The sequence below is a fragment of the Physeter macrocephalus genome, unplaced genomic scaffold (assembly GCF_002837175.3).
Source record: "Physeter macrocephalus isolate SW-GA unplaced genomic scaffold, ASM283717v5 random_369, whole genome shotgun sequence".
In the NCBI taxonomy this organism is placed as follows: Eukaryota; Metazoa; Chordata; class Mammalia; order Artiodactyla; family Physeteridae; genus Physeter; species Physeter macrocephalus.
Window position 1 is genome coordinate 1 of NW_021145640.1, and position 23,627 is coordinate 23,627.

The 23,627-nt window shown below is 47.1% G+C and overlaps 1 protein-coding gene across 2 annotated transcripts in view; it reads right to left on the reverse strand.

Moving 5' to 3' along the window:
• Nucleotides 1-1,369: 1,369 nt before the first annotated feature.
• Nucleotides 1,370-23,627, reverse strand: part of KIF3C (kinesin family member 3C) — a 34,267-nt gene continuing 12,009 nt past the window's right edge. Inside the window, exons 2-8 of one of the 2 annotated variants that reach the window (XM_024118904.3) lie at nucleotides 17,713-17,814; nucleotides 16,950-17,072; nucleotides 15,690-15,808; nucleotides 15,101-15,217; nucleotides 4,425-4,530; nucleotides 4,074-4,246; nucleotides 1,370-3,834 (exon numbers count right to left, since the gene is read on the reverse strand). In XM_024118904.3, coding sequence (XP_023974672.1) covers nucleotides 3,741-3,834; nucleotides 4,074-4,246; nucleotides 4,425-4,530; nucleotides 15,101-15,217; nucleotides 15,690-15,808; nucleotides 16,950-17,072; nucleotides 17,713-17,814 — 834 coding nt within the window. In that variant the 3' untranslated portion in view covers nucleotides 1,370-3,740. Of the gene's footprint in view, nucleotides 3,835-4,073; nucleotides 4,247-4,424; nucleotides 4,534-15,100; nucleotides 15,218-15,689; nucleotides 15,809-16,949; nucleotides 17,073-17,712; nucleotides 17,815-23,627 lie in introns of both variants that reach the window. The other variant, XM_024118903.3, reaches the window with a different exon arrangement.

The window sequence follows — 23,627 nt, forward strand, 5'->3', positions numbered from 1 at the left end:
AGATTTGGTTTTATTCCCACCGCTCTGCCCTTCTGTCCCTGGCTTGCACTACTTGTAGAACATGTAGGGTGCCTATCAGTCCTGAGGTGCAGATGCACTAGAGGCACAGAATCAAAAAATACAGGCCTTAGGGCTTACCTGGGGGCGCAGTGGTTGAGAAGCTGCCTGCCAGTGCGGGGGACACGGGTTCGTGCCCCGGTCCGGGAGGATCCCACATGCCACGGAGCGGCTGGGCCCGTGAGCCATGTCCGTTGGGCCTGCACGTCCGGAGCCTGTGCTCCGCAACGGGAGAGGCCACAGCAGTGAGAGGCCCGTGTACCGCCAAAAAAAAAAAACAAAAAATACAGGCTTTAGAGTCTGGAAGCCCAGCTTCATCACTAACCCTACGTCTTTAGCCAAGTTAGTTAATTTCCCTAAATTTCATCAGTAAACCAGTGACAATCATTCCCACCTGGGAGGATTAAATGACCATGGGTGTGTAAAGTACCTAACAACACCTGGCAAATCCCTCAAGCAGCAGAGCCCTGGAACCCCTTTGGATCTCAGGGCTGGAGCTGGCACAGAGGCAGGAGGCCCCTCCAGGAAAGGCGTCAGAGCCACAGTGGGCACGCGGCCATGCCCTGTGCACCAGGCTAACCTCAGTGCTCTCCCAGGAGTCAGGGCCTCGTGTTTGTTTGTTTGTTTGTTTTTGGCAGCTTGTGGGATCTTAGTTCCCTGACCAGGGATCGAACCCGGACCCCTGGCAGTGGAAGCGCCGAGTCCTAACAACTGGACTGCCAGGGAATTCCTTGGGCTTCGTGTTTTTTAGCAGCAACTACTTCTCATTTCCTGTGAGACTTCCACGCTAAAGGGAGCCAACAACTAGAACCCAGAGGGAGGGAAAGAGGCCCTGGGAAGACAAGATAAGGGGAAGCTAGTCTTGAATTATTTTAATTCAGCACCTACCATGTGCCAGTCATATCGATGTGCTTTACACACATTATGGCCTGTTTTAATCTCTCTTGGCTGATAAAGCAGAAGGGGCAGAGCTGTTAAATGATATGGACAGCTAATCTGGACAGGCAGTTCTGAAATCTGCTAATAGCTCAGAATTAACTGGGAGGGGACCGCTAGCTTAGAACATGATCAGCTGCTGCCACAGCTCGGGCACAGACTTCAGACTAGAGCCTGAGCCCTGCCCCCTCCGCCTTGATGCTCAGATGGGGCCCCTTTTATTAAGCAGCCAGTTCCTTTCCCAGGTGCTGATCACTGCAGCTGGGCTCCAAATACTCTTGAACCCCTCGTGGAAAAAACAAGGAAGAGAGAGAAGGGAGAACATAAAAAGAGAAGTAAAAAGAGTCAGAGGGAAGAGAAGGCAGGCAACCAACACTGTAACGATACTCATTCCTTTATTATCGACTGCGTTAATTTGAACAGGGCTGGGGCCTGCAGGTTGCTGGCAGCACTGAGCTGCAGGTGCATTTCAGCTCAACAGAGAGATCTCATCCTAAGCCAAGGAGACAGAGGGTAATGTTTTATATATATATTTATATATTACATATGTCCTGTATCGTCTTATGTATAGAGTGACAAGAATGGGCCACAGCATTGTTAACTGTTGTCCTAAATAAAGACCATAGCAACAGACATGGAAATTTGGTCCTAATCAAGGCCCTTACTTTGTCAACCAAGTGTTTGATACATCAAAAGGAAAAGAAGAGAAAGAGAGACAGAGAGACTGAGATCCAGCCACCCCGGTGGCCCTGTTCCCAGCATATCTTACATCGAGTGTAGAGTGTCCCCCGTGGAGGTAAACACACACACAAACACGCGCACACATACACACATACACAAAACTGCAGGCAGGAGCTCCTCCTCTGACCACACCTTGGGCCCAGCCCTCAGACTGGGGGTGAAGAAGTTGGGTATATTGTGCTGTAAGACTGTGAGGGTCAAGTGACCAGACAATGCACAGTCGATGTGTCCAGGTGATGAACGGGGGTAACACGTGCGGCTTCATCCACAAATGAGAAAGAGGTCGGTGGGAGAGGCTGCTCAGCGCAGCACTGGAGGTCCCTCTGTGCCCAGGCCACCTGGGAAATTTCTACACACTGGTCCTGTCCCAGCCACAGCCGAAGCTCTGATCTGGATCCTGAGTCTCAAATAATCTCCTGGGCTCTGATGAAAAATGTTATTTCCTTGAAGGACAGAAGCAAGTGGCAACTGAGTGGCCCAGCCACCTGGTCCCGTAGTTACAGCAGCGATGACAGCATCACTGAATTAAACCAAACCATAGCTTGGTCCTTAGAGCAGAACTTGAACTGTTCAAGAAGCGTTCATTTCCTGATGGAAAGAGAAAAACCAGGTAGTCGGCCCCTACTGCCACCTCCCATGCCCCCAATTTCAGGCAGACCTGTCAGTTTCGTGCCTTTCCCCCAGTGACAAAACTCCTCATGTTCTAGGAACTGGAGACTCCATTATCAGGTCGTTTTGAAATCCCAAACCACGTGTTTTCATTCATGATTACCTCTTCACCCTGCCACTGAAATATACAATTAAAAGGTAAGCCAATGAAAATTAATCTCTCTTTTTTTGGTAGAAATTTACTCGAGATACCTGGAGACATACCGGGTTGTCACAAAGGAAAGTAAGGAGTACTTCCCTAGGGACCAATTTGCACAACGCTGAAGAAAGGGTCAGTCTCGTCAACAAAACAGTGCCCAACAAACGTGATTCAGAAACAGGGGTAACGGGCAGAGTTGGCAGGTTGCGCCTGGGCCTCCATCTCCTGTGCTCAGTGAGGGGGAAAAGCAACAGATTCTGTGATACCTTTGTTTAGCCAGAGGGAGAAGGATACTGAGCCCTTCCACGGTGAACGGGGATCCAGGCAGCTGCAAGGAAAATGGTGAAAGCAGGAAGGAGCAGCATCTCAAAGATGGGGAGTTGGCCTGATTGCTTGTCGGCCAAGGTTAGTTCTCCGAGGGGACAGAAACAAAGGGCCGTCCCTCGATGACTGTCCACATTGTCTCTATTACTGTTCCATTTCCTGAAGGTCCCAAGGAGGCAGCAACTGGTGGGTTCACAATTCGCGTCCACGGGTTGAGAAGGTAGGCAGGAAGCAGTCTGGGAAGCCACAAGTTCTTGCCAAAGCTGAAGAGCATGGGCCGTGTGGCCGAGGTCACTGGAGTCCTTGAAAAGGAGCCCAAGAAACCGAAAGGGGTTGTTTGTGACCCAGAAAGTGGACAGCGGGCTCTCTCCGCCGGAAGCACAGGCTCAACACCATCAGGATGGACGTCTCTTGGCCTCGGTGGACACCTAGCATTTTTCTAGTCCCAGAAAGTGCTCAGGAGCTGCTCACTGGCAGTGCAGGAGGAGATGGGAGATTACAGAGCGCGCTGGGTAGAAAAAGCACTCTCTTCTCAGGCACCGCCGCTCTCCCTTCTGGGGGCAACTGACAGGGAGGAGCATGAGGTCTGACTGGGGCGGGGGGTCCAAAGTCAGAAGAAGAGGAGGCCGTGCGGCGACCATGGCAAGCTCAGGCGAGGGCACCTCTCCCACAAGAACTGAGCTCCACGAATAAATAACATTAATTAAATAAAGGAGGCTAAGAGCCAGCAGAGGCACGGTCTGCCAGATTCTCACCCCGCACACATATGCACATGCACACACGCACGCACGCACACCGAGCGGCAGGCGAGATGATCCAGGGGTGGCTGCCCCGTCCCTGGGGTCTGGGGGATGGGCAGCCCGACTGAAGGTTGTCACTCGTGGTCTAGCGCTGTCGTGGGGAGCAGAGCAGCGGAGGCCAGCGAGGCGTGTGCGGTGGAAGGTGGAGGCCGCTGAGGACTCTGGCACCTGCAGGGGAAGGGGATGAGGTGGGCGACAGGGGAGGGTGGGGAAGTGCAGGAGACAGAAAAGTGAGGACTTTTCTTTCTCTCAACCTCTCGCTGTAGGAACTTGGCCCCCACAGCCCCAGTTTTCACTCTCCCTTCATGCCCTTTGGGTACAACCCAAACCCTCCTCAGCCTCAACCAGCCCATGGGGTTTCCATGCCTTCTAAGTCCACTGCCCACTCTGACCGTGACGGTACTGACCAGGATCTGGACTTTCGGACTTTAGATGTGGAAGGTCTTTCCAGAAAGCTGTCCAACCGCATAAGCCTCTCCATGTGTAATGCACGGGGGTCTTGTTCTTGATCGTGAGAGAATTCCATCTCAAAGACCGCTGGAGGGGACACATCCAACTCCAGAAACATGATGTTCTCAGCCTGTGGTGGGAATATCAGGCCAGACGTGAGCACTGGCCCTGATGCCTGCATCTTCCGGGCACTTGGGAAATAATGGGAGTAGCAAGGGTGATGAGGCAGGTAGAGGAAGCAGAGGTTGTGAGCACCACCTCCCTTGGGCACTCTCTCCCCTCCCCACTTCTACTTCCCAGCTTCTTACCCTATACCTGGGGTGTGACCCCATTGCCATGGCAACCCGAGCATACTGGCTGATAGGCCTCTTGTAGCCCACTGCAGATGTTGGCCGCTTCTTCATTTGGCTGTTACTGCTGTAGGGAAGAGGCTATATTTAAATCTATTTCCTCCGAACACAAAGGGAAAATGATATCGTGATGGGTTAAGCACCATTCAGGTAGTCAGTAGGCCCTGCAGACTGTAGGTTCTGGAATTTTCTTCTCTTTGCTCTAATAACAACCTGACAACTCAAAATAGCATAACACAAGGAGACACATATTTCTTCACTCTTGTTGCTTCAATTATTTTCCACAGTGAAAAGGTTTGACTAAAGGCTGGAAAAAAGAAAGGAAATCCAATCTTATTTTTAGCTGTCAGACTCGTAGACTGACTTCGCACACTATACAAAACCATCAATTAGTGGTTATGCTTTTCATTTTCCTTCATAGGATTTAACACAATAAAATGATTAGAAACTCAGGCTTGAAATGCAAGTGTTCCAAACTAGCCAAAACAATCTTGAAAAAGAACAAAAGTAGAGGATTCACATTTCCCAGTTTCAAAACTTATTACAAAGCTACAGTAATCAAGGCTGTGTGATACTGGCAGAAGGACCGACATATGGATCAATGGAATAGAATTGAGAATCTAGAAATAAACCCTCATATTGGGTGGGCCAAAAAGTTGGTTCAGGTTTTTCCATAAGATGTTACAGAAAAAGCTGAACGAACTCTTTGGCCAACCCAATATTTTCAATCAATTGATTCTCTATAAGGGTACCAAGACCATTCAACGGGGAGTGAACAGTCTCTTCAGCAAATGGTACAGGGACAACTGGATATCCACACACACGAAAATGAAGTTGGACCCTTCCCTTGTACCATATATAAAAAACTAACTCAAAATTAATCATAGACTTAAATGTAAGAGCTAAAACTATAAAACTCTTAGACTAAAACAAAGGAGTAAATCTTCATGACCTTAGATTAGGCAATGGTTTCTTAGATATGACATCAAAAGCCCAAGCAACCAAAGAAAAAATAAATAGGACTTCATTGAAAACTAAAAACTTCTGTGCTTCAAAGGACATCATAAAAAAAGTGAAATAACAATCTTCAAAATGGGAGAAATTACTTGCAAATCATAAATGTGATAAAGGACTTGTATCTAGAATATATAAGTAACACTTACAAATCAAGACTAAAAAGACAACCCTGTTTAAAAAGGGACAAAGGATCTGGGTAGCCATTTCTCCAAAGAAAATATACAAATGGCCAGTAAGCACAAGAAAAGCTCAACATTATTAGTCATTATGGAAATGCAAATCAAAACCATAATGAGATACTACTTCACAGCCACTAGAATGACTATAATCAAAGAAGACAGACAATAGCACGTGTTGGTGAAGATATAGAGAAATCGGAAACTTCATGCATTGTTGGTGGGAATATAAAATGATGCAGTCACTTTGGAAGCAGTTTGGCAGTTTTTCAAAAAGTTAAACATAGAGTTGCCATATGACCTAGTACTTCCACTACTAGATACATATAATCAAGAGAATTGAAATCATGCCCACACAAAAACTTGTATATAAATGTTCATAGAAGCATTATTCATAATAGCCAAAAAGTAGAAATAATCCCAATGACCATTGACTTATGAATAAATAAACAAAATGTGGACTATCATAGAATGGAATATTATTTGGCAACAAAAAGGAATGAAGGACTGATGCATGCTACAAGGTGGATGAAACTTGAAAACATTTTGCCAAGTGAAAGAAGGCAGACACAAAAGACCACATGTGATATGATTCCATTTATATCAAGTATCTGGAATAGGCAAGTCCATAGTGATAGAAAGTAGATTGGTGGTTTCCTAGGGATGAGGACACTGGGGAAGATGAGGAGTGACAGCTAATGGGTTTGGGGTTTCTTTCTGGAGTGATGAAAATGTTCTGGAATTAGGTAGTGGTAATGTTATACAACTCTGTGAATATACTAAAATCCACTGAATTACACCCTTTAAAATGGTGAATTTTATATGTGAATTACATCTCAAGAAAGGTATCATTCATAAAACATACAAAACAAAACTCAGGCTTGGCTTTTTTTGTTTGTTTTTTTGGCAGTGTATCGTGGTCTGCGGGATCTCAGTTCCCCGACCAGGGACTGAGTGCTGAAGGCACCGAACCCTAACCACTAGACCACCAGGGAACTCCCAGGCTTGGCTTTTAAAAAGTGCATATTCTTTGACCCAAATTCCCACTCCTAGGAATTTCCCTAAGGAAGTAATCAGAGATAGGGACAATTTATAATCAGAAATAGGGACAATTTATAAGCAGAGACGTTTGCTGCAATATTATTCACAAATGCAAACAATTAGAAACAACCCAAATGTGCACCAATAGGGATCAGTTTATTATTCAGCCAAGTGAAGGAATATTAGGTAGTCATTTAAATCGTCTTATGGCTCTATGTAGACATGAAAAGGTTTCCACAACATATTAAATAAAGAAGCAAATAAAAAGATGAAGCTTTTTTGTTTCGTTTTTAAAGAAGTGTGTGTACATGTGTGGATGCTTAGAAAAAAGTCTGGCTATTCAACAAAATGTTAACAATGATTGTCTTTGGATGGAGTGATTATGGACGATTTTTATTATCTTTATGCCTTTCTGCAACATCTAAATTTTTTACAATGTATTGTTAATTTTATATCTAATAAATTATTTCAAATACTCAGAAAAGCATAGAAAATAATATATATCTGTTCACCTATCATCCAGCTTTGTCAAATCTTCACATTTTATTATACTTAACACCAAATCTTTAAGAAATAAAATGTAGACACAGTTTTTAAGACTCCATCTCTTTCCTTCTCCAGAATTAATCACTCTCTTGAGTGTTGTGCTTATCAATGTCAGGCATATTTTTATACTTATTTATATATGTGGATATTCATAAACAATATATATGGTATCTGTATGCCTATTTCTAAATTTTGTACTGTATGGTATACATACTATATTGTTTTGTGTCCAACAAACACGTCTTTTATATTTATCCATGCTGCTCTAGATTAGATGATTAAAGTTTAACTATATTGACTATCTTAAGGTTTCAACATAGCATTTTATATATGTTATATATATATGTTTTTTATATATTCTCTTGTTGATAGACATCTAGGTCAATTCCTTTTTCTCTCTCCCTTTCTGTTTAACACAGTGCTGTTGTGAAGAGTCCTGTATAGGTATCTTGAAGTACATATTCAAGTTTCCCTGGGGTATATACCTAGGAACGGAATGGTTCCGATGTGCATTTTCAGCTTTACCAAATTGCCAAATTGCTTTTCACAGTGGCTATATTCCTACGAGAAAGTTCCCATTGCTCTATATCCTGGCCAACTCATGTTATGTTAAGACTTTTTACTCTCAGCAACTTAATGAGTGTGAGGTATTTTATTATTCAAAACAAACCAAGATAGGAAAGAAAACAAGTTATTTCCACTAAAAAACATAATACAGGGTTTGGAGTGAAGTAGATCTGAGTTTGAATGTTGGCTCTACCCCTTACAACTCTGTTACCTTGGGAAGCGGCTTAGTATCTCTGAGCCTCAGATATCTCATCGCTATCCTACAGAATTGCTGAGATTAAACGAGATAGGCACTTAGCACAGTACAACGCAGGGGCTCAACACTTGGCAGCTGTGATGATTATTAATTCTCAATTCCACTTGCTAATTTCAAACAGGGATACAGATGAGCAACGAAAAAAGCCAAAAGGCAGACAGAAGACAGAAGAGAAGAAACAGGCTGAGTAATTCAGAGATAGGACATTCTGTCCTTGAATAGGAGAACAAGCCGTGCAGGCGCCGACGGAACAATGCCCGCCTTCTGCCACAGAGAGTAACGAGAACCACATTCCCAGGGTTTTTTTTTTTACCAAGTGTATATAAAAGAGTGCTGGATCCCACTTAGGGTCCCCGCCGACCCCTCTTCATAGACGAAAACAAGGAAGATGAGGCTTGTAGAAGCCCCAGCTGGTTCTGCTGCTATGGACCCTCTGGAAGGTGGGCGGGCTGTGCATGTGGAAAGTGGCAGCACCAGGGGAGGGGAGCAGGAAAATCAGTAAACTAACAACTTATCATTTATAAGGTGCATCTCTGCATCCCATTTGAACTTTACAACCTCCTGAGGTGCAGCCAGGGAAGACAAGGAGACTGAGGCTCTGAAAAGCGAAAGCGCTTTTGTGTCCAAGATCATATAATTAGGAAGAGACTCGGAATTGATTCTTCCCAAATACTCTTTTTAGGATGCCACGCCGTCTTTCGGGAGCGCACACAGAACAGCCTGGGCCTGAGTGTGCCTTGAAGGCTGCAGCCTCTGGGAACAGGACAGGGGGACAGGGCTGGGTGAGCAGAGCAGCGGATCAGGGTGAATTGGCAGCCTGACCCAATAAAGATGCCAGGGCTATTCTGGGTGGCAGGTGGGAAGAAGGGAGTGGGGGAGGGGAGTCTGTAATTGGGACACCAAGCTTCCCATCTACTCTCTCCTCTGCCTCAGGCCTACTTTCCATGATTGATCCCTCTGTAGTAAGCAGGTTGTGGCTGACAGCCTGGAGTGGAGGCCTGGCTCTGCAAGTATCCAGCCCTCTTGAAAGAAACCCACGACAGCTATCCTGCGCGTCGTAGATCCTCAGAGTTCTCTTACGACCCTCCCTCCACATAGCTTCTATCACGAGATTATATATATTTTCCTCTTAATATGAAAAAGTTCTCTCTCAGTCCCATCTCAGAGGCTGACCCCAATCTCATTAGCAGCTCTGTCTGCTCACCACCTTTCTCCCCTCCTGTTCTGAAAACCGGCAGCCAACATCATAGGGTGTGTTTTCCTTCTAGGTCCTTTACAAGTACCTGACACAGCAAATCTGACTTTTCTCCAGGAGTGGATCCCTCCTTCCCTGCAGGTTAGCTGTCCACCTTGTAGCATCCCCCTGCAAGTCTGAACTCCCACTCCTCTTCTCAGTTCCCCTTCACACGGCACACCGCCTGCCCGGAGGCAGAAACTTCTCCCTGTTTCAGATTCTTCTGCAGTTGTTACAGGCCTGTGAATGAATCTAGGGACTCAACTCAGGGCTGAGCAAGTTCTGACTGAGGTAAACTTTGCCTCTGTAAGGAAACCAGTTTAACTTTCTATCCTGATTCTATTTAGAGCAAGGAATGCTCTCTCTCTCTAAATTTGGAGGCAGCCTGATTTAAAGATCAAAATCTAGAACAAAAGCAACAAACCAAACTGTCCTTCTATGGCACTCGTAAGGCATGATGGCAAACTGGTTTCTCTGAAGTGCCCACAATTATCAGACTGGCTTACTGGTACTATTGCAGCCATTTATGGATCATCTCCTCTGTGCCAGGTACTGGCCTGGAACACCGTCCACCCCACCTCCAACACGCACCACACACATTATCTCACTTCAATCTTGATAATCCTGCAGGGATTTTTTAGATTTTATTTTATTATCCCGACTTTGCAGGTGACAACACTTGGGTTCAGAGAGGTTAAAAAAACCTTCTCAAGACAGAGCAGGGACTAGAATTCAGAACGTTCTAAATCCAAAATCCAGTCTCTTTCTACTGCACCATGATACTTTGAAAAGAATCTAGGATAGCAGGGATTGCAAAAGGCAAATGGCTAAAGTTACAAATAGAATTTTGTGAACTGTAAACCACGGGCTACAGACGTTGCCAAATATACAACCCTTAGAAGACAGTTTTGTATAAACACAATTAAAAATGAGGTCCATGATGAGTAACCAAAAATAAAAGGTCATATTTGTAAAATAGTTATGGTTAGAGCTGGCTGCAGAAATGTATTTTGCAAAGTAACTTTAACACAAAATTGTTTGTGATTGTGGAAGGGACCTCACCTGAAGTTATTGTGTATCAACTAGCAGTGGCCTAGAGATAGTGGAGAAAAAGGGATAGACGTCCAAAATAAGTTGATGGTGGCGCAGTGGTTAAGAGTCCGCCTGCCGATGCAGGGGACGCGGGATCGTGCCCCGGTCCGGGAATGATACAGAGTGTGTTTCAAGAGCTCCCCGACAATAACTCCTTGTTTTAAAGAGAGGGGGGTGTGTGTGTGTGTGTGTGTGTGTGTGTGTGTGTGTGTGTGTAAAATAAAAAATAAAGGGAGGCGCGGGGAAGAGTGTGGGGTAAATGCTTGCAGCTAGTGGAAGAGGGGAAACGTTTTTCCAACAAAAGCTTTCTAAAGGGATGGATGGTATGACTTTAGGTAATTTTTTTCCAGCAATGCTTTTTTCCTCTCCTTTTGAGCAGCCTTCAGTGTTCTAATCCCCAGAACACCACAGGCCAAACTGAAGCAAAATATTCCACACCTGAATTGAGCAAATGGGACCATGCCTTGATTAGTTAAATATGCTTTGGGAAGAAAGAGGTTTTTCAGCCCTGATTAAGTTATGTTGCAAACAGTGGGACCCAATCCTCCCAGAGAGGCAGCTTGTTCTACAGTCTCAGGCCAGAGGGCTCCCTGAAACGCGGGAAGCTGTGTCCAAGGACCTGTCCACCCTCAGCCTTCCACTGTGAAAGGAGGGGCTTGGGGCAAAAGATCTCAGAGATCCAGGCCAGTGACTCTTATACCGTGATGCTACCCTGGGGCTCTCTGTGCTGAGTCACTATCATGCTTGGGAATTCCAATTAGGAGGGAATTGTTTTTACTTTATTTTTTATTTTATTTTATTTTTTTTTTGCGGTACACGGGCCTCTCGCTGTTGCGGCCTCTCCCGTTGCGGAGCACAGGCTCCGGACGCGCAGGCTCAGCGGCCATGGCTCACGGGCCCAGCCGCTCCGCGGCATGTGGGATCTTCCCGGACCGGGGCACGAACCCGTAGTCCCCTGCATCGGCAGGCGGACTCTCAACCACTGCGCCACCAGAGAAGCCCCTGTTTTTACTTTATTTTAACCACCAACTGCTGCTATACAAAAGTAATTTTTAAAAAAATGAATTTATTGAGCTGTCAGAGCTTGAGAATTTTTGACTGCACCGTGCGGCGTGTGGGATCTTAGTTCCCACACCAGGGATCAAATCTGTGCCCACTGCAGTGGAAGCCTGGAGTCTTAACCACGGGACCGCCAGGGAAGTCCCAGTAGAAAGTAATTTTAAAAATTTGTTTTGTATTAGAACTTCCTAGATCTATTATTACTTTTCTTTTTGTGTGTAATTTATTTATTTATTTATCTATTTTTGGCTGTGTTGGGTCTTCGTTGCTGTGTGGGGGCTACTCTTCTTTGTAGTACGTGGGCTTCTCATTGTGGTGGCTCCTCTTGTTGCGGAGCACAGGCTCTAGGCGAGCGGGCTTCCGTAGTGTGGCACACGGACTCAGTACTTGTGGCTCGCAGGATCTAGAGCACAGGCTCAGTAGTTGTGGCGCACGGGCTTAGTTGTTCCGCAGCATGTGGGATCTTCCCAGACCAGGGCCCAAACCTGTGTCCCCTGCATTGGCAGGCGGATTCTTAACCACTGCGCCACCAGGGAAGCCCTATTATTACTTTTCTTTTGTATTTTTGTGATTTTTTTTTTTAAGTTCTGAGATAAATATTATTTATTGCAGTTATCAGACAATGGACAAGTGACACTAGAAAAAAGAAAATAATTTGTAGTAGTAATTCAGAATAGCATGTAGTTGACTACCTGGTATTTATTAATGTCTTTTTGAAGTTATTTACTGGAATTTTTCTTAAAGAAATCTATAATACCTGTTTATATCAACCGTATTTAAGTACAGTGGAGAACACTGGGATATCACAATTGCCTTAATACCTTTTACCCTTACCCAGATATATTTTGATATTTTCTACACAAAATATATACTCTCTGTATTCTGAGGAGGTACATATATATTCTGTATAAAACAGCATGTTTAAGTTGTGAATATACTTAACCATAATTTTGAAAAAGCTTGTAAATGTATTTATATCTTTACAATTTTAATATAAAATTTTAAGGGAACATAGTCTATTTGGGATCCAGTTAGAAGCGCTGCTAATAGAGATGTACAAATGCAGGCTGGGGAGCAACTGTGTGCAGATTTAAGTCAAAGGGGTGTGTATGTCGAGACCAGTTCTTCCTGAAGAGTTATGGGAAAGAAAACACTATAGCGTAAGCTAAAGCCCACTGCCTGCTTTGAGCCCCCCCCCTTTTTTTTTTTTGCTTGTTTATTTGTTTCTTTGTTGTTTTGGCCTCCTTGTGGCATGCGGGATCTTAATTCCCTGACTAGGAATGAAACCCGTGCTCCCTGCAGTGGAAGTGTGGAGTCCTAACCACTGGACCGCCCCGGAATTCCCCACAAGCAGCTTTTGAGGAAAGAGCCGAATTCTTAGGCTTCCTAATGGCAAAGAAAACACTGAATCTTTCTCTCTTTGCATTACTTTCTGAGAGCAAGAAGGATGGTGGGGGGAATCAGAAGAGAAAGGAAAGGTGGGAAAAGAACATCACAGGCAACTCCCTCCGCCCAGAAAGGTTCTAGTTCTGAGGCCTAGAAAAGAGCATGTAAAGAGCACAAATTCACCTTTAAAGCAAAGAGAGGGATAAGAGGCTAGGAAAGGCAATAGTTCAACAGTAAGCAAAGATACCAATCTATATTTTAGAGGACTTCTTTCTTTTTAAAAGTTGTTACTGGTATCTACTCAAAATTATTTAATGTGCTATTTCAAGATAGCTGTTTTTTTTTTTTAAAAAAATCTGTGAATGGTTTTTCAGTGTATACAAACCATTTTATTTTTGCAAAAAAAAAGAGAAAGAAGTTATTTCAAAGGTTTTTTAATTTAAAAGTTATTTGAGTAAAAGAAAGAAAGTAAACTTAAAAAAAAACAGAACAAAGAATGGAAATTCATAAACATTAAGCAGAAAGCTTATCTCAGCTTCAGGCAAAGCACCCACCATGCTTTGAAGTCTGGATTGTGTGCTTAGGTGGTCAAGTAAAAATTGCAGGGACAATGTTTTGAGAAATGAATAAACTCCTCTGAAGCATGAAATTTTCAAAACTCAAATCAAGATCCATTCTCAGTTCCAGATTAAAGGAGATGGAACAGGCATGACAATTAAATGCAATGCACCATCGCAGGTGAGCCGGTGGGGGAATTGCTGTAAAGGACATTATTGAGGTAACAGAATTTCCTGAATTTGATCACTGTACTGTGGTTATGTAAGAGAATGTCCTCACTCTTAGGAAATATGGGTAAAGGGTTGACTGTCTGCAACTTAATCTCAAATGGTTGAGGGGAGGGGATTAATAAAGCAAGATGTGGCAAGATGCTAACAACCGGGGAGTTTGGCTGAAGGGTATACAGGAATTCTTTGTACTATTCTTGCTTTTCAAAATTTAAAATTTAAAAAAAACACACGCCTTCTCATCCCATCTCTCTCCAATGTAAAGAAATTCCTCCACCTACAAACTTTAAGCTCAAGAACTCTGTAAGCACAAAATAACTCTACAAAGCAGAAGCCTCACCAGCATCTTCCTCCAGCAGATGGTGCTGGAGTCGTAGTTTTTGAACCTAGCTTCCTGTAGAATCGGCTGGAAGCCTTGAAAAAAATTTTTTTTAAGTCCTGGGATCCACGCAAGACCCTTTAAATCAGACTCTCTGGAGCCCAGCTTGCAGGTGATTCTGGTTGCAGCCAGGGTGGAGAACTTCTGCCTTAGATGACATACTACTGCAGGCCTCCACTTAGACTGGAAAGGTGGATTTAAATCCAAACTGATGCCATTGAAAAGTCCTTTACTCATGAACTTGCCACTTACAAACTTGTGTAGTGTTGCCTTGCGTAGGATTAGCCCTTCAGAAAGTAGACAAATTAAGTAGGCATCTGTTGCTCCAGTGAGAAGCTGTAGACCTCTACAGCTAGCTTCCCACCCCAGCTTTGGGGAGACTCCTGCCCTATCTTGGCATTAATATTCCTAGGATAGATAGAGCAAAGAATCTCTAGGGAAGTGTATTGGTGTCAGGCCTCCTGAGCACCTCTGTACACAGATTTTCAATGAAGGGACAGTGGTCCAGCTGGGTGAGGTAGTCACTCTGCTGGGTTTGAATATCCAGTCTTGTTCTTCATGGCCACCAGCAGAGGGAAATGCACACCCAGAGCTAAATGCACTTAGCTCTGTTACCTAAGAGCTAGGATGTGGAAACAGGTGGAAATGCTGAATCACCCAGCTGAGTGACCTACAAAGACCTCACATCTCTATCATTTCTTGATCTTTTCTGTATTCCCCACTGGACCGTGAGCTCTGACTGTGTCTGATTTACCTTCCGTCTGCAGAGTCTCCTACAGTGTCCAACACATAGTTAGTGCTTGGCAATATGATCCGTTGTTGCTGTTTTTGGCATCTGACAAATGAACACTCACCAGCCTGGCCAAATGTTAGCCAGCTAGTATTTTCTGCATCCCAGACCAATGAGACACTGTACCTGACACTCCTTCCTTCATGGAGACCCCGACATTAGGTCCTGGGAAACCCATCCTCCAACTGCATCCTTCCCAGCCCTCCCCAATCCACTAAAACCTCCATCTCCCCCAGGCCCCTGGCTACCCCGGGCCTGGGGCGAGCTGGCAAGGCCCTAGGCCCGGACAGCTGGTGAAAGACTCACGTTCCACCGGGCATGAGGGGCTGGAACTTCCATTGCTCTTCCTCGCAGTCTAGGAAAAGCCGGTTCATGATCTTGTTCTTCTCCTCAGGGGGGATGAAGTTCTCGATAATTAGGTACCTGGGAGCAGGAATGAGGTAGAGAGGGGACCACATGAGACCACACAGTGTATATGAAGGTTGAAGGATGAGAAGAAAGAAGCAAACAGGCAGAGGGAACAGAGAAGGTGGAAAAACCAAAAAGTCGGGGGGAGGGAATCCCTAGAGAAATAATAGAGCTTGAAAATCACAGTTTCTAATGCAAAGATTATAGACTCAGGGCCTTAGGAGTTACTTCTGGGCAGCACCCGGCATGCACTTTGCGGGGTTCATCAAGTGCAGGCCGAGGAAAGGAAGGAGGAAACGGGAGGTAGAGGAAACTCCAATGGGCCCCTCCCCCATCCCTCAGACACATTCTGTTGCTAAGGTACATGGACATGGGTGAGGAGACAGTTGGAATGAAGCCTGCAGGAAAGAGAGGAGCCCGTCAAGGAGAGGCCCAGGGCCTGAGGGACGGCTGTGACAGCCGCAGATGGAAAGACGAGGGGCCCTACTTGAGCTTGAGCTCCCGGGTCTGCTCATTCTGTGCCTCTTCCAGGTCCTGCCGCACGCGGATGTACTCATCGTGCTGGTCCTGGATCTCCGCCTTCACCGCCTGCAGCTTGGCGTAGAGCTGGGTGGGGACGGGTGCAGCTCAGAGGCTGTGCGGCGTGGCAACCAATGTGGCTCTGCTCACCCAGCCTGGGTCCCGACGGCTGCAGGCTCAGGGTCCACCAGCTCGGTCCAGGATGAGCCCAGGGCCCACCTCCGAAGCTCCCTCCTGCCCCACCATCCATCGGAATGGGTTGTTCTAAAGGCTGCCCTGTCCCTCCCACACTGTGCCCTGTTAACCTGCTCTCTCAGCTGCTGTCCACATCGTGCAATGTTCAAATCTGAAGGGACCCGAGGGACCTTCTGGTCCAACACCCCCTTTTATAGGTGAGGAAACTCAGGCACAGACTTGCTCAAGGTCCTACAACGAGGTAACAGAAGAGCCGGAATCAGGACGCGAGTCCAGGGCTCAGGGAAGGAAGAGAGCCTCAGCCAGTTTGGAAGGTGACCCATCCTACTCCTGCCTCTCCAGCGGCTCTCAAAAGTAGGCGTGTGGAGGGCAGCTCCAACCTTCCTGTCCCACTCCTAACCCACTGAAAGGTGTGTCCGGGGAAACTGCCCCTGTAGCTGGGCCTCTGCCTGGCCTGCTCTGGGGCAGCCACCTCGGCAACTAAGGGCTCTCCAGGTTCTTCCCAGAATCCAGACTGGAATTTGCCGCTTCCTGCCCTAGGCCCTCAGCTCATGCACACGCCCTTCCCTGGCCATGGACTTTGCAGGGTCCTGGCGGCCAATATTCTCATCCCTGGAGAGCCCTGGGCTCCCCGTCTGAGCTCTCCCAGGCTCGAGTCTCCTCAGGTTTCCCCACCACTCCCCTGGCCTGCTCTGTGCCTGGTTATCCAAACTGTGACTCACTGGTGACACCAGAGTAAAGGGGCAAGTTACCCAGGACCATGAGGATGGCAACCCTGGAGAGTGGAAGTAAAAGTGTGCCCAGCCTGTCCGGCCCCTCCTGGCCCAGGAGGAAAGGCTCTATCCCACCCCAACCGGAGCCCCACCTCCTCCCGCTCCTCACCCCAGCACCCACGCAGTGTAACTCAGGGGGTCAGCAGTTCAAGCAACGTGTGGAGGGGTCGCTAAAGCACACTCCCCTTGGGCAGGTGACGTCTCGGGCAGAGGCTGCCAGGCCCTTACACACCTTGACCCAGTTCTGTGTGGCATCTCACCTTCTTGAGTTTCTTGGTTTTGACCTCCACCTCCTGCTGCAGGGACGTGTAGGTGCCCCGGAGCTCCATGGTCTCCTCGTCTCGGAGCATCATCTCCTGCTGCATTTCCCGTTCGCGGCGTTTCTAGGCCAAGGCAGGGCGCAGGACTCAGCGGAGCAGCACGTACTGGGGAGCTCTGCCTACCAGGGAACCTGGCTTCGTCATGACCACAGGCGCCAGGAGGGAGCAGGGAGCATCGCATGGCCCACATCCGTTGCTCCCACCCCAGCCTCAATGGAGCCTCTCTGAACCTTCTTCTCAGCTCATATGGCCACGCTTTTGCCAAGGCACTGCCCCCCATGGAAGGAGACCTCAGCCCTAACAGCTGGGGCGTTCCAGGGGTGTCAACCACCTATACCGATGCCCAGATACTGGCTTTCCAGCTGCCTCAGCCTCTCCCATGTAGTATCACAATTGATTGGTAAGACCAACAAACTGTGGTTCTTGATGATTTAGGACACAGTCCTGCACTTGGCAAAGAACTCACACCTTTGTGGAAGGCCCAGGAATTAGTACCAGGTGCCTTACGGAGGCTGTCCTCACGGACAGCCACCACCCAGACAGTGGACCCACGGGATGCAGGGCAGCAGGCCTTAGGTTCTCAGCACTGTAATTCCAGGGATCCTGAGTCCATGATGGCTCACTGCCCTGAGCACCCCAGTGCCACCTCAAGGCCATGTGCCCCCTCCCACCCAACCCAGAGACCTGAAGCCCCCAGCCCCACCTGCTCGGCAATCTCCTGCCTCTTCAGTTCCAGCATCTTCTGCTGTTCATTGGTGTGGTCCATGATGTTCCTGCCCCCGATGAGCAGCTTGCTCTCCATGGCCTGGGGACACAGAGGGGTGAAGAGATGGGCTCTGGGGCTTTTCAAAGGGCCACGGCAGCCCCAGCTTGAGAGGTCTGGCTTCTCTGTTTTGTGGTCCTTCCAGGAGGGGACAGAAGATGTGTCCCAGAAGGCGCCTCATGACCCTCACCAAGAATGAAGTTTTCCCCTCCAGCCTCCTGGGCCCCAGCACAAGGCTCCCATTCTCAGCAGGACCATTAGGTGAGACAAAGAGAGGGAATCCCTCAGAGAATACAGGGCACCTGATCTGTTTGCTTTGGATATGGAAGCTTTGCTTTGGATATAGGGAAGGCTGGTTCACCACGCTTGGGAAGGGAGTGCGGGTGGCAATCTAATCCTGGCAACAGGACCCAGCTGGTGTTAGGAGGTGGGGAGACACCGGATACAGTCACCGGGCAGCCCGGCCCTTTAGGTAACTGGCTCCTGACTCAGGAAGGGGGTTCTCACCCAGGCAGCAGGAAAGGCTCTAATCTTCAGCAGGAAAACAGAAGAAAAGCCAAAGGGAGAAGACTCTGTGGCACTAAAGAGCACATGGGGCCCCAGAAGCAGCATGAGCTTTGGAGATGGCCAGGAAGACTTGGGCTCTACCCACCAATTGCAAGGTCTCGGCTGAGTTATCCATCACCTCTCACGTCCATAACCCTGGAGCCGCCTCTGCTCCGGGAAGGAAAGCCAGCAAACATCTGCTGAGTGCTACCGCTACCTGCCAGGTGTCTCCATCCTCACCCCCAGAGAGACCCCAGGCAACAAGTAAAGAAACTGAGAGGAACTAGCCTCAGGCCATGCAGCTAGTTAACAGGGGTGAGATCTGAGCTCCACGCCAGCCTCCCCACTGAGCCCCTGCGCTGTGTGCAGCACCCCCAGCCCGACCCAGCGCTTGGCACAGACATTCCATAGGCGCTGGTTGAATGTGAAGTTTAAATAATAAAGGACTAGGGGAAACTGTGTAAGTTGTGACTACATTAAAATGCATTTTCAGGGACTTCCCTGGTGGCGCAGTGGTTAAGAATCCACCTCCCAACGCAAGGGACACGGGTTCGAGCCCTGGTCTGGGAAGATCCCACATGCTGTGGAGCAACTAAGCCCGTGCACAACAGCTACTGAGCCTGTGCTCTAGAGCCCACTACTTCTCCTGCAAGACACAGCTTGAGCATCTTGGGAAGTTTTCGCTGATACCCTCAACTCTGCACATGTCCTCCCTCAGGCCTCCTCAATAGCTAGGACACTTTCCTACTATTTTCCCATATTGTCCCATCATTTGTTTACATCCTGTCTCCTCTGTGTGCTCCTTCAGGTCAGGAATCATGTCTTACTCGGATCTGAGTCTTGGGACTTAGTGCCTGGCACATAGTAAATGCTCAATATGTTTGATGAACAGAAAGGACTCCTTGGGGTAGCCTCAGAGCGGGGCTTCCAGGTCCTTTCTCTGGGCTCACTCATCCAGAGCAGAACTGGATCTTCACCTCAGCTTCTCCTTCAATTGGTCAACCCACATGCACTGGCTAAGGGGCAGAGAAGCAGGGTCTGGGCATCTGGGAAGCCTGGCAGGAGGGATGGGCTGGGTGTGAAGAGGGAGGAAGGAGGAAGGCAGCAGCTCTGCTTGTCCACAGAGGAAGCCCCCGACTGCTGCCGGCCATGAATAACTGATCCCTCTAACTGTAACGGCATTTGGGGGGACCCGGTGTCTGGCCTGGTCCCCCATTCTAGGACACACTTGCCCACTCCAGCCCTGAGTCCTCACACTTCCCTTGGCATGTTATGTGGCCCTAGCGTTCTTCACTCTTTGCCACCGAATAGAAAGACACTAGTTCTCAAAATTGGTTGCATATTAGAATCGCCTGGGGAGCTTTTAAAACTCCCAGTGCCAGGCCACATGGCAGGGTTATCTTGGTCCCTTCCCCTCACAACTGGCAGTGAGAACTCCCAAGCCAGATGCTCTAGAGGAGACTCTAGTAAGGAAGACACAGGGCGACAGCTGATGCCCTGCTTTTTCCTACCTGATGTAAAGACTGGGGATGAGGATGGAGAGAGAAGCACAGGGCAAGGCACCAAGAGAAAGAAAACCATTCTTTTCTTTGCCCCTGCTATGTGCCAGGTGTCTCACACTTACTTCTGCTAATAACGCTTTAGGCATTGAGTCTCAAACTTTGATGTACATTAGAATCACCCGGGGAGCTTTTAAAAGACTCAGTGCCCAGGATACATCCAGTTAAACTGGAAATGGAGGGGGCAGGTGGTGAGGTCCAGGCATCGGTGGTTTTTAAAGGTTCAGGGGATTTCAGTGTGCAAATTTGGGAATCACTGCTTTTAGCAGTCCCCAGAATCAGCATTATCTGAGAACTTGCTAGAAATGCAGAATCTCAGGCCCTATGCAGACCTAGTGAATCAGCATCCGAGACCCCCAGGTGACTTGTGCAACATGTTTTAAGTGGCATACTATTAACACCATCATTTTTCTGCTGAAAGCTCAAAGAGGTTAAGTAATCCATCCAAGGTCACATCACAGCTGTTCAGTTTAAATGGAGAATCCAGAGCCAGGTCTGCCTGGCTCCAAAGCCCATGCTCTTCCTACTGCAGACAATGTGTGGTGTGCTTTAGGAAGCAGAACCTGCTAAAAGAAAAGCAACATGTTTCCAGCAAGAGGAAATCATGTCTGACTAATCTCCAAGAGTTCTTTCAGGGACAAAATAGATTATTTCAGTCCATGGGGAAGCCAGTGGCCAGAACTTTAGAGGTTAAAATGCTCCTGGCAAGGTGCTACATCAGAGGTTACTCAAAGTTACATGGGGGAGGGGGTGAGGAGACAGAGAAAGGGGAGGGGGATGAAGGAAAGGAAACAGAAATAAACAGGCACCTCTCTAGGTGGAAAAAGGTCCAAATGTTAAATAGGGGTACTGATTTCCATCAGAAATCATGCAAGAAAGGGTGCACAGGTAAAATACCAACTTCACAGATGCCCCCAGATTCTTGCAGGTGGTAAAAAGCAGGAGAATTTCTAGGCCGTGTGAGCTGACCAAAAAATGGCAGATGAGCTTCAGAGTTTTACATTTTCGGAAAAAGTAATCTTCACTCTACTCATTAAATGATAGCTGTGGGGCTTCCCTGGTGGCACAGTGGTTGAGAGTCCGCCTGCCGATGCAGGGGACACGGGTTCGTGCCCCGGTCCGGGAAGATCCCACATGCCGTGGAGCGGCTGGGCCCAGTGAGCCATGGCCGCTGAGCCTGCGCGTCCGGAGCCTGTGCTCCGCAACGGGAGAGGCCACAATAGTGAGAGGCCCGCGTACCGCAAAAAAAAAAAAAAAAAAAAAAAAAAGATAGCTGTGAGCGATCAGTTATAAACCAAAACAGAGGGAAAAGAGGGGGAGTAATTCTCTATTGTTCCCGGAAGCTAATAGCATCTGGCCAGGCACCATCACCAAGGCTTTTTAGAAACAAAACAAAAATCATTCTACCCTAATATAAAACTATGATGCAGCTGAATCTAGAGTACTGTGTGTAGTCCCTTGCTGCATCTCTGGGGACTTGAAGGAGAGAGAAGATCCAGAGAAGGGCGGCTAAAACCATGCAAGGGCTATTATAAGAAACTTTAAAAAAATAGGACTCTTTAGTTGGCAAAGACAAAGAAAGGTTAAGAGGATGGACCTGGAAATTATACCATCAAAACAGGTGTGAAAAGGAAAGCTCCAGGCTTTTCCAATCAATCCCTGGTACAGAGAGTAAGAGCTTGTACCTTGAGTTTTAGAACAAAGAGAAGTTCTGTTTACAGAAGGTAATAAATTTATGGAATGTATTATCTCAGGGGTACTGGATTAAATACCTCTCAGTTCATTAAAGGATTCTGGGGACACATTTTTAACCTTTTATTGTCTTTCTCCGCTTTCAGAAAAAAAAATTGCACTAACATCAAATAACCACAGAATTAAAACAAAATGGGAAAAAAATTCATGTATTCCTCCTCATAGGTAACTAATTAGCTTTTTTCCCCAGATTTTTCCAGATGCACACATCATTTTTTCACATCTATAGACATGGTATAAATATAAGCTTATGCCCTGCTATTTCCATTTCATCAAATATCTCAAGAATTTCCTGTTACTTCCATAAGGTTTATGATTATATGTTTAATGACTACATAATGTTTAGAGTGGATGATTTATAATATGTTTAATTAACCCCCATTATAAGATGTTTTGGCTGTTTGGTTAATGTTTACAATAAACACTCTTGTGCATATAATTTTTTTGGCTGAGCAGCGTGGCTTGTGGGATCTTAGTTCCCCGACCAAGGATTGAACCCAGGCCCTGGGCAGTGAGAGCGCCGAGTCCTAACCACTGGACGGCCAGGGAATTCCAAGTTTTTTGCTTTTTTAGATGACTTTCTTAGAAGGAAATTTCAGGAGTGGACAAAGGGTTATAAACATTTCGTATATGTTAGAACATACTGTCAAGTTACCTTTCTAAACCACTGCCAGCAATAAATAATGGAACCATTTTTATTACAGTGTCATAGTCATGAAGTATTATCATGATTTTCAATTTTGCTTAATAAGTGATATAAAATTGAGCCTCCCATTTATTTTATATTCTCTATACCTTTGTGGTAGGCTTGCAAAGGTCTGATCTCTCCTTTTACAAAATGCTCCTTTATGCTTTTTTTTTTTTTTTTTTTCGGTGATGTTAAAGTGAGGAGATGGACCTGATTCAAAACCATTCTTTGTTCGGCCCACACCTTCTCCAGCTGCCCACACCTATAGCTCAAGAAACCCATTTGGACATTGTCGGGCAGAATTTCAGCTGCCAATCAGGCCTGGAATCTGATGCATCAGCCAAGACTACCAGGGCCTCCAAGTTCCAACCCTCGTCCCACTGCCACCCCCATGACACGATTCCCAGGACTGGTTTCTGTGCTGATTCTTGCTCATCAGGCTTCGTGTTAAACCTCCTCCTTGGACCTGGAAATCTCGCTTCAGGATGTCTCCTTCTGGCCGGGCCCTGGGCTCCATGAAGAGAGTTCCTGGATGATGCCTGACTGCCCGTATCACCCCATTCCATTTGTCCACTGCCCCTATGCTTCTCTGCCTAACCCTGCCCCGACACAGATGTGATTTAAATGACAACCGAATGTGCCTTATCGGTTTCTCGCCAAGTCTTGCCCACCGGCCCAGCCCACACTGTCAGCCAAGCCTGCCTGACAGAACCTGCCTGGTGCTAGAAGACGGGGCTGGTCCTGGCACGAAATCTGGGGGTGGGCCGCAATCCAGGGGCAGGGCCTCAGTGCCCCCTTCTCCCCAGTCTCAGTTCATTGCTGCCTGTTTCACCCCGCACCCCCGCTCTGAAATATGTCATGCATGGCTGCAGTTCTTTGCTTAGAAACAGCTTTTTTTTTTTTTTTTTTGCTTTTGCTTTTCCCCATTTCTCGGAGGATACCAGTGGCCGTCTCCTCCTTTTCCTCAGAGATCTGTCTTTAACTTTAATCACCTAAGGAGGGCAGAGAGGGCCAGGGATGCCTCAAATCCCTGGGCCCACTTCAGGCTGGGAGGGTACTAAGCAGAATATGGGGTTTCTAGTCCCCAGGAAAACTTCCCTAGAGCTCTTAGCTGCCCCAGTTAATGCTGCCCTTGTGATGTCTCAGGGCAAAAGAGTCCAGGTGGGTGGGGCCGGTGGACAGGACTGGGCTTGGTTCTACTGGTTCTAAATATGTCCATTGTAACTAAAAGGCCAGCAGAGGCTATGGGGTAGAAAAGACAGGGCCGGGAGCTCCAAGGACAAGGTCTGACTCTTGCAAGAGGGAAACGA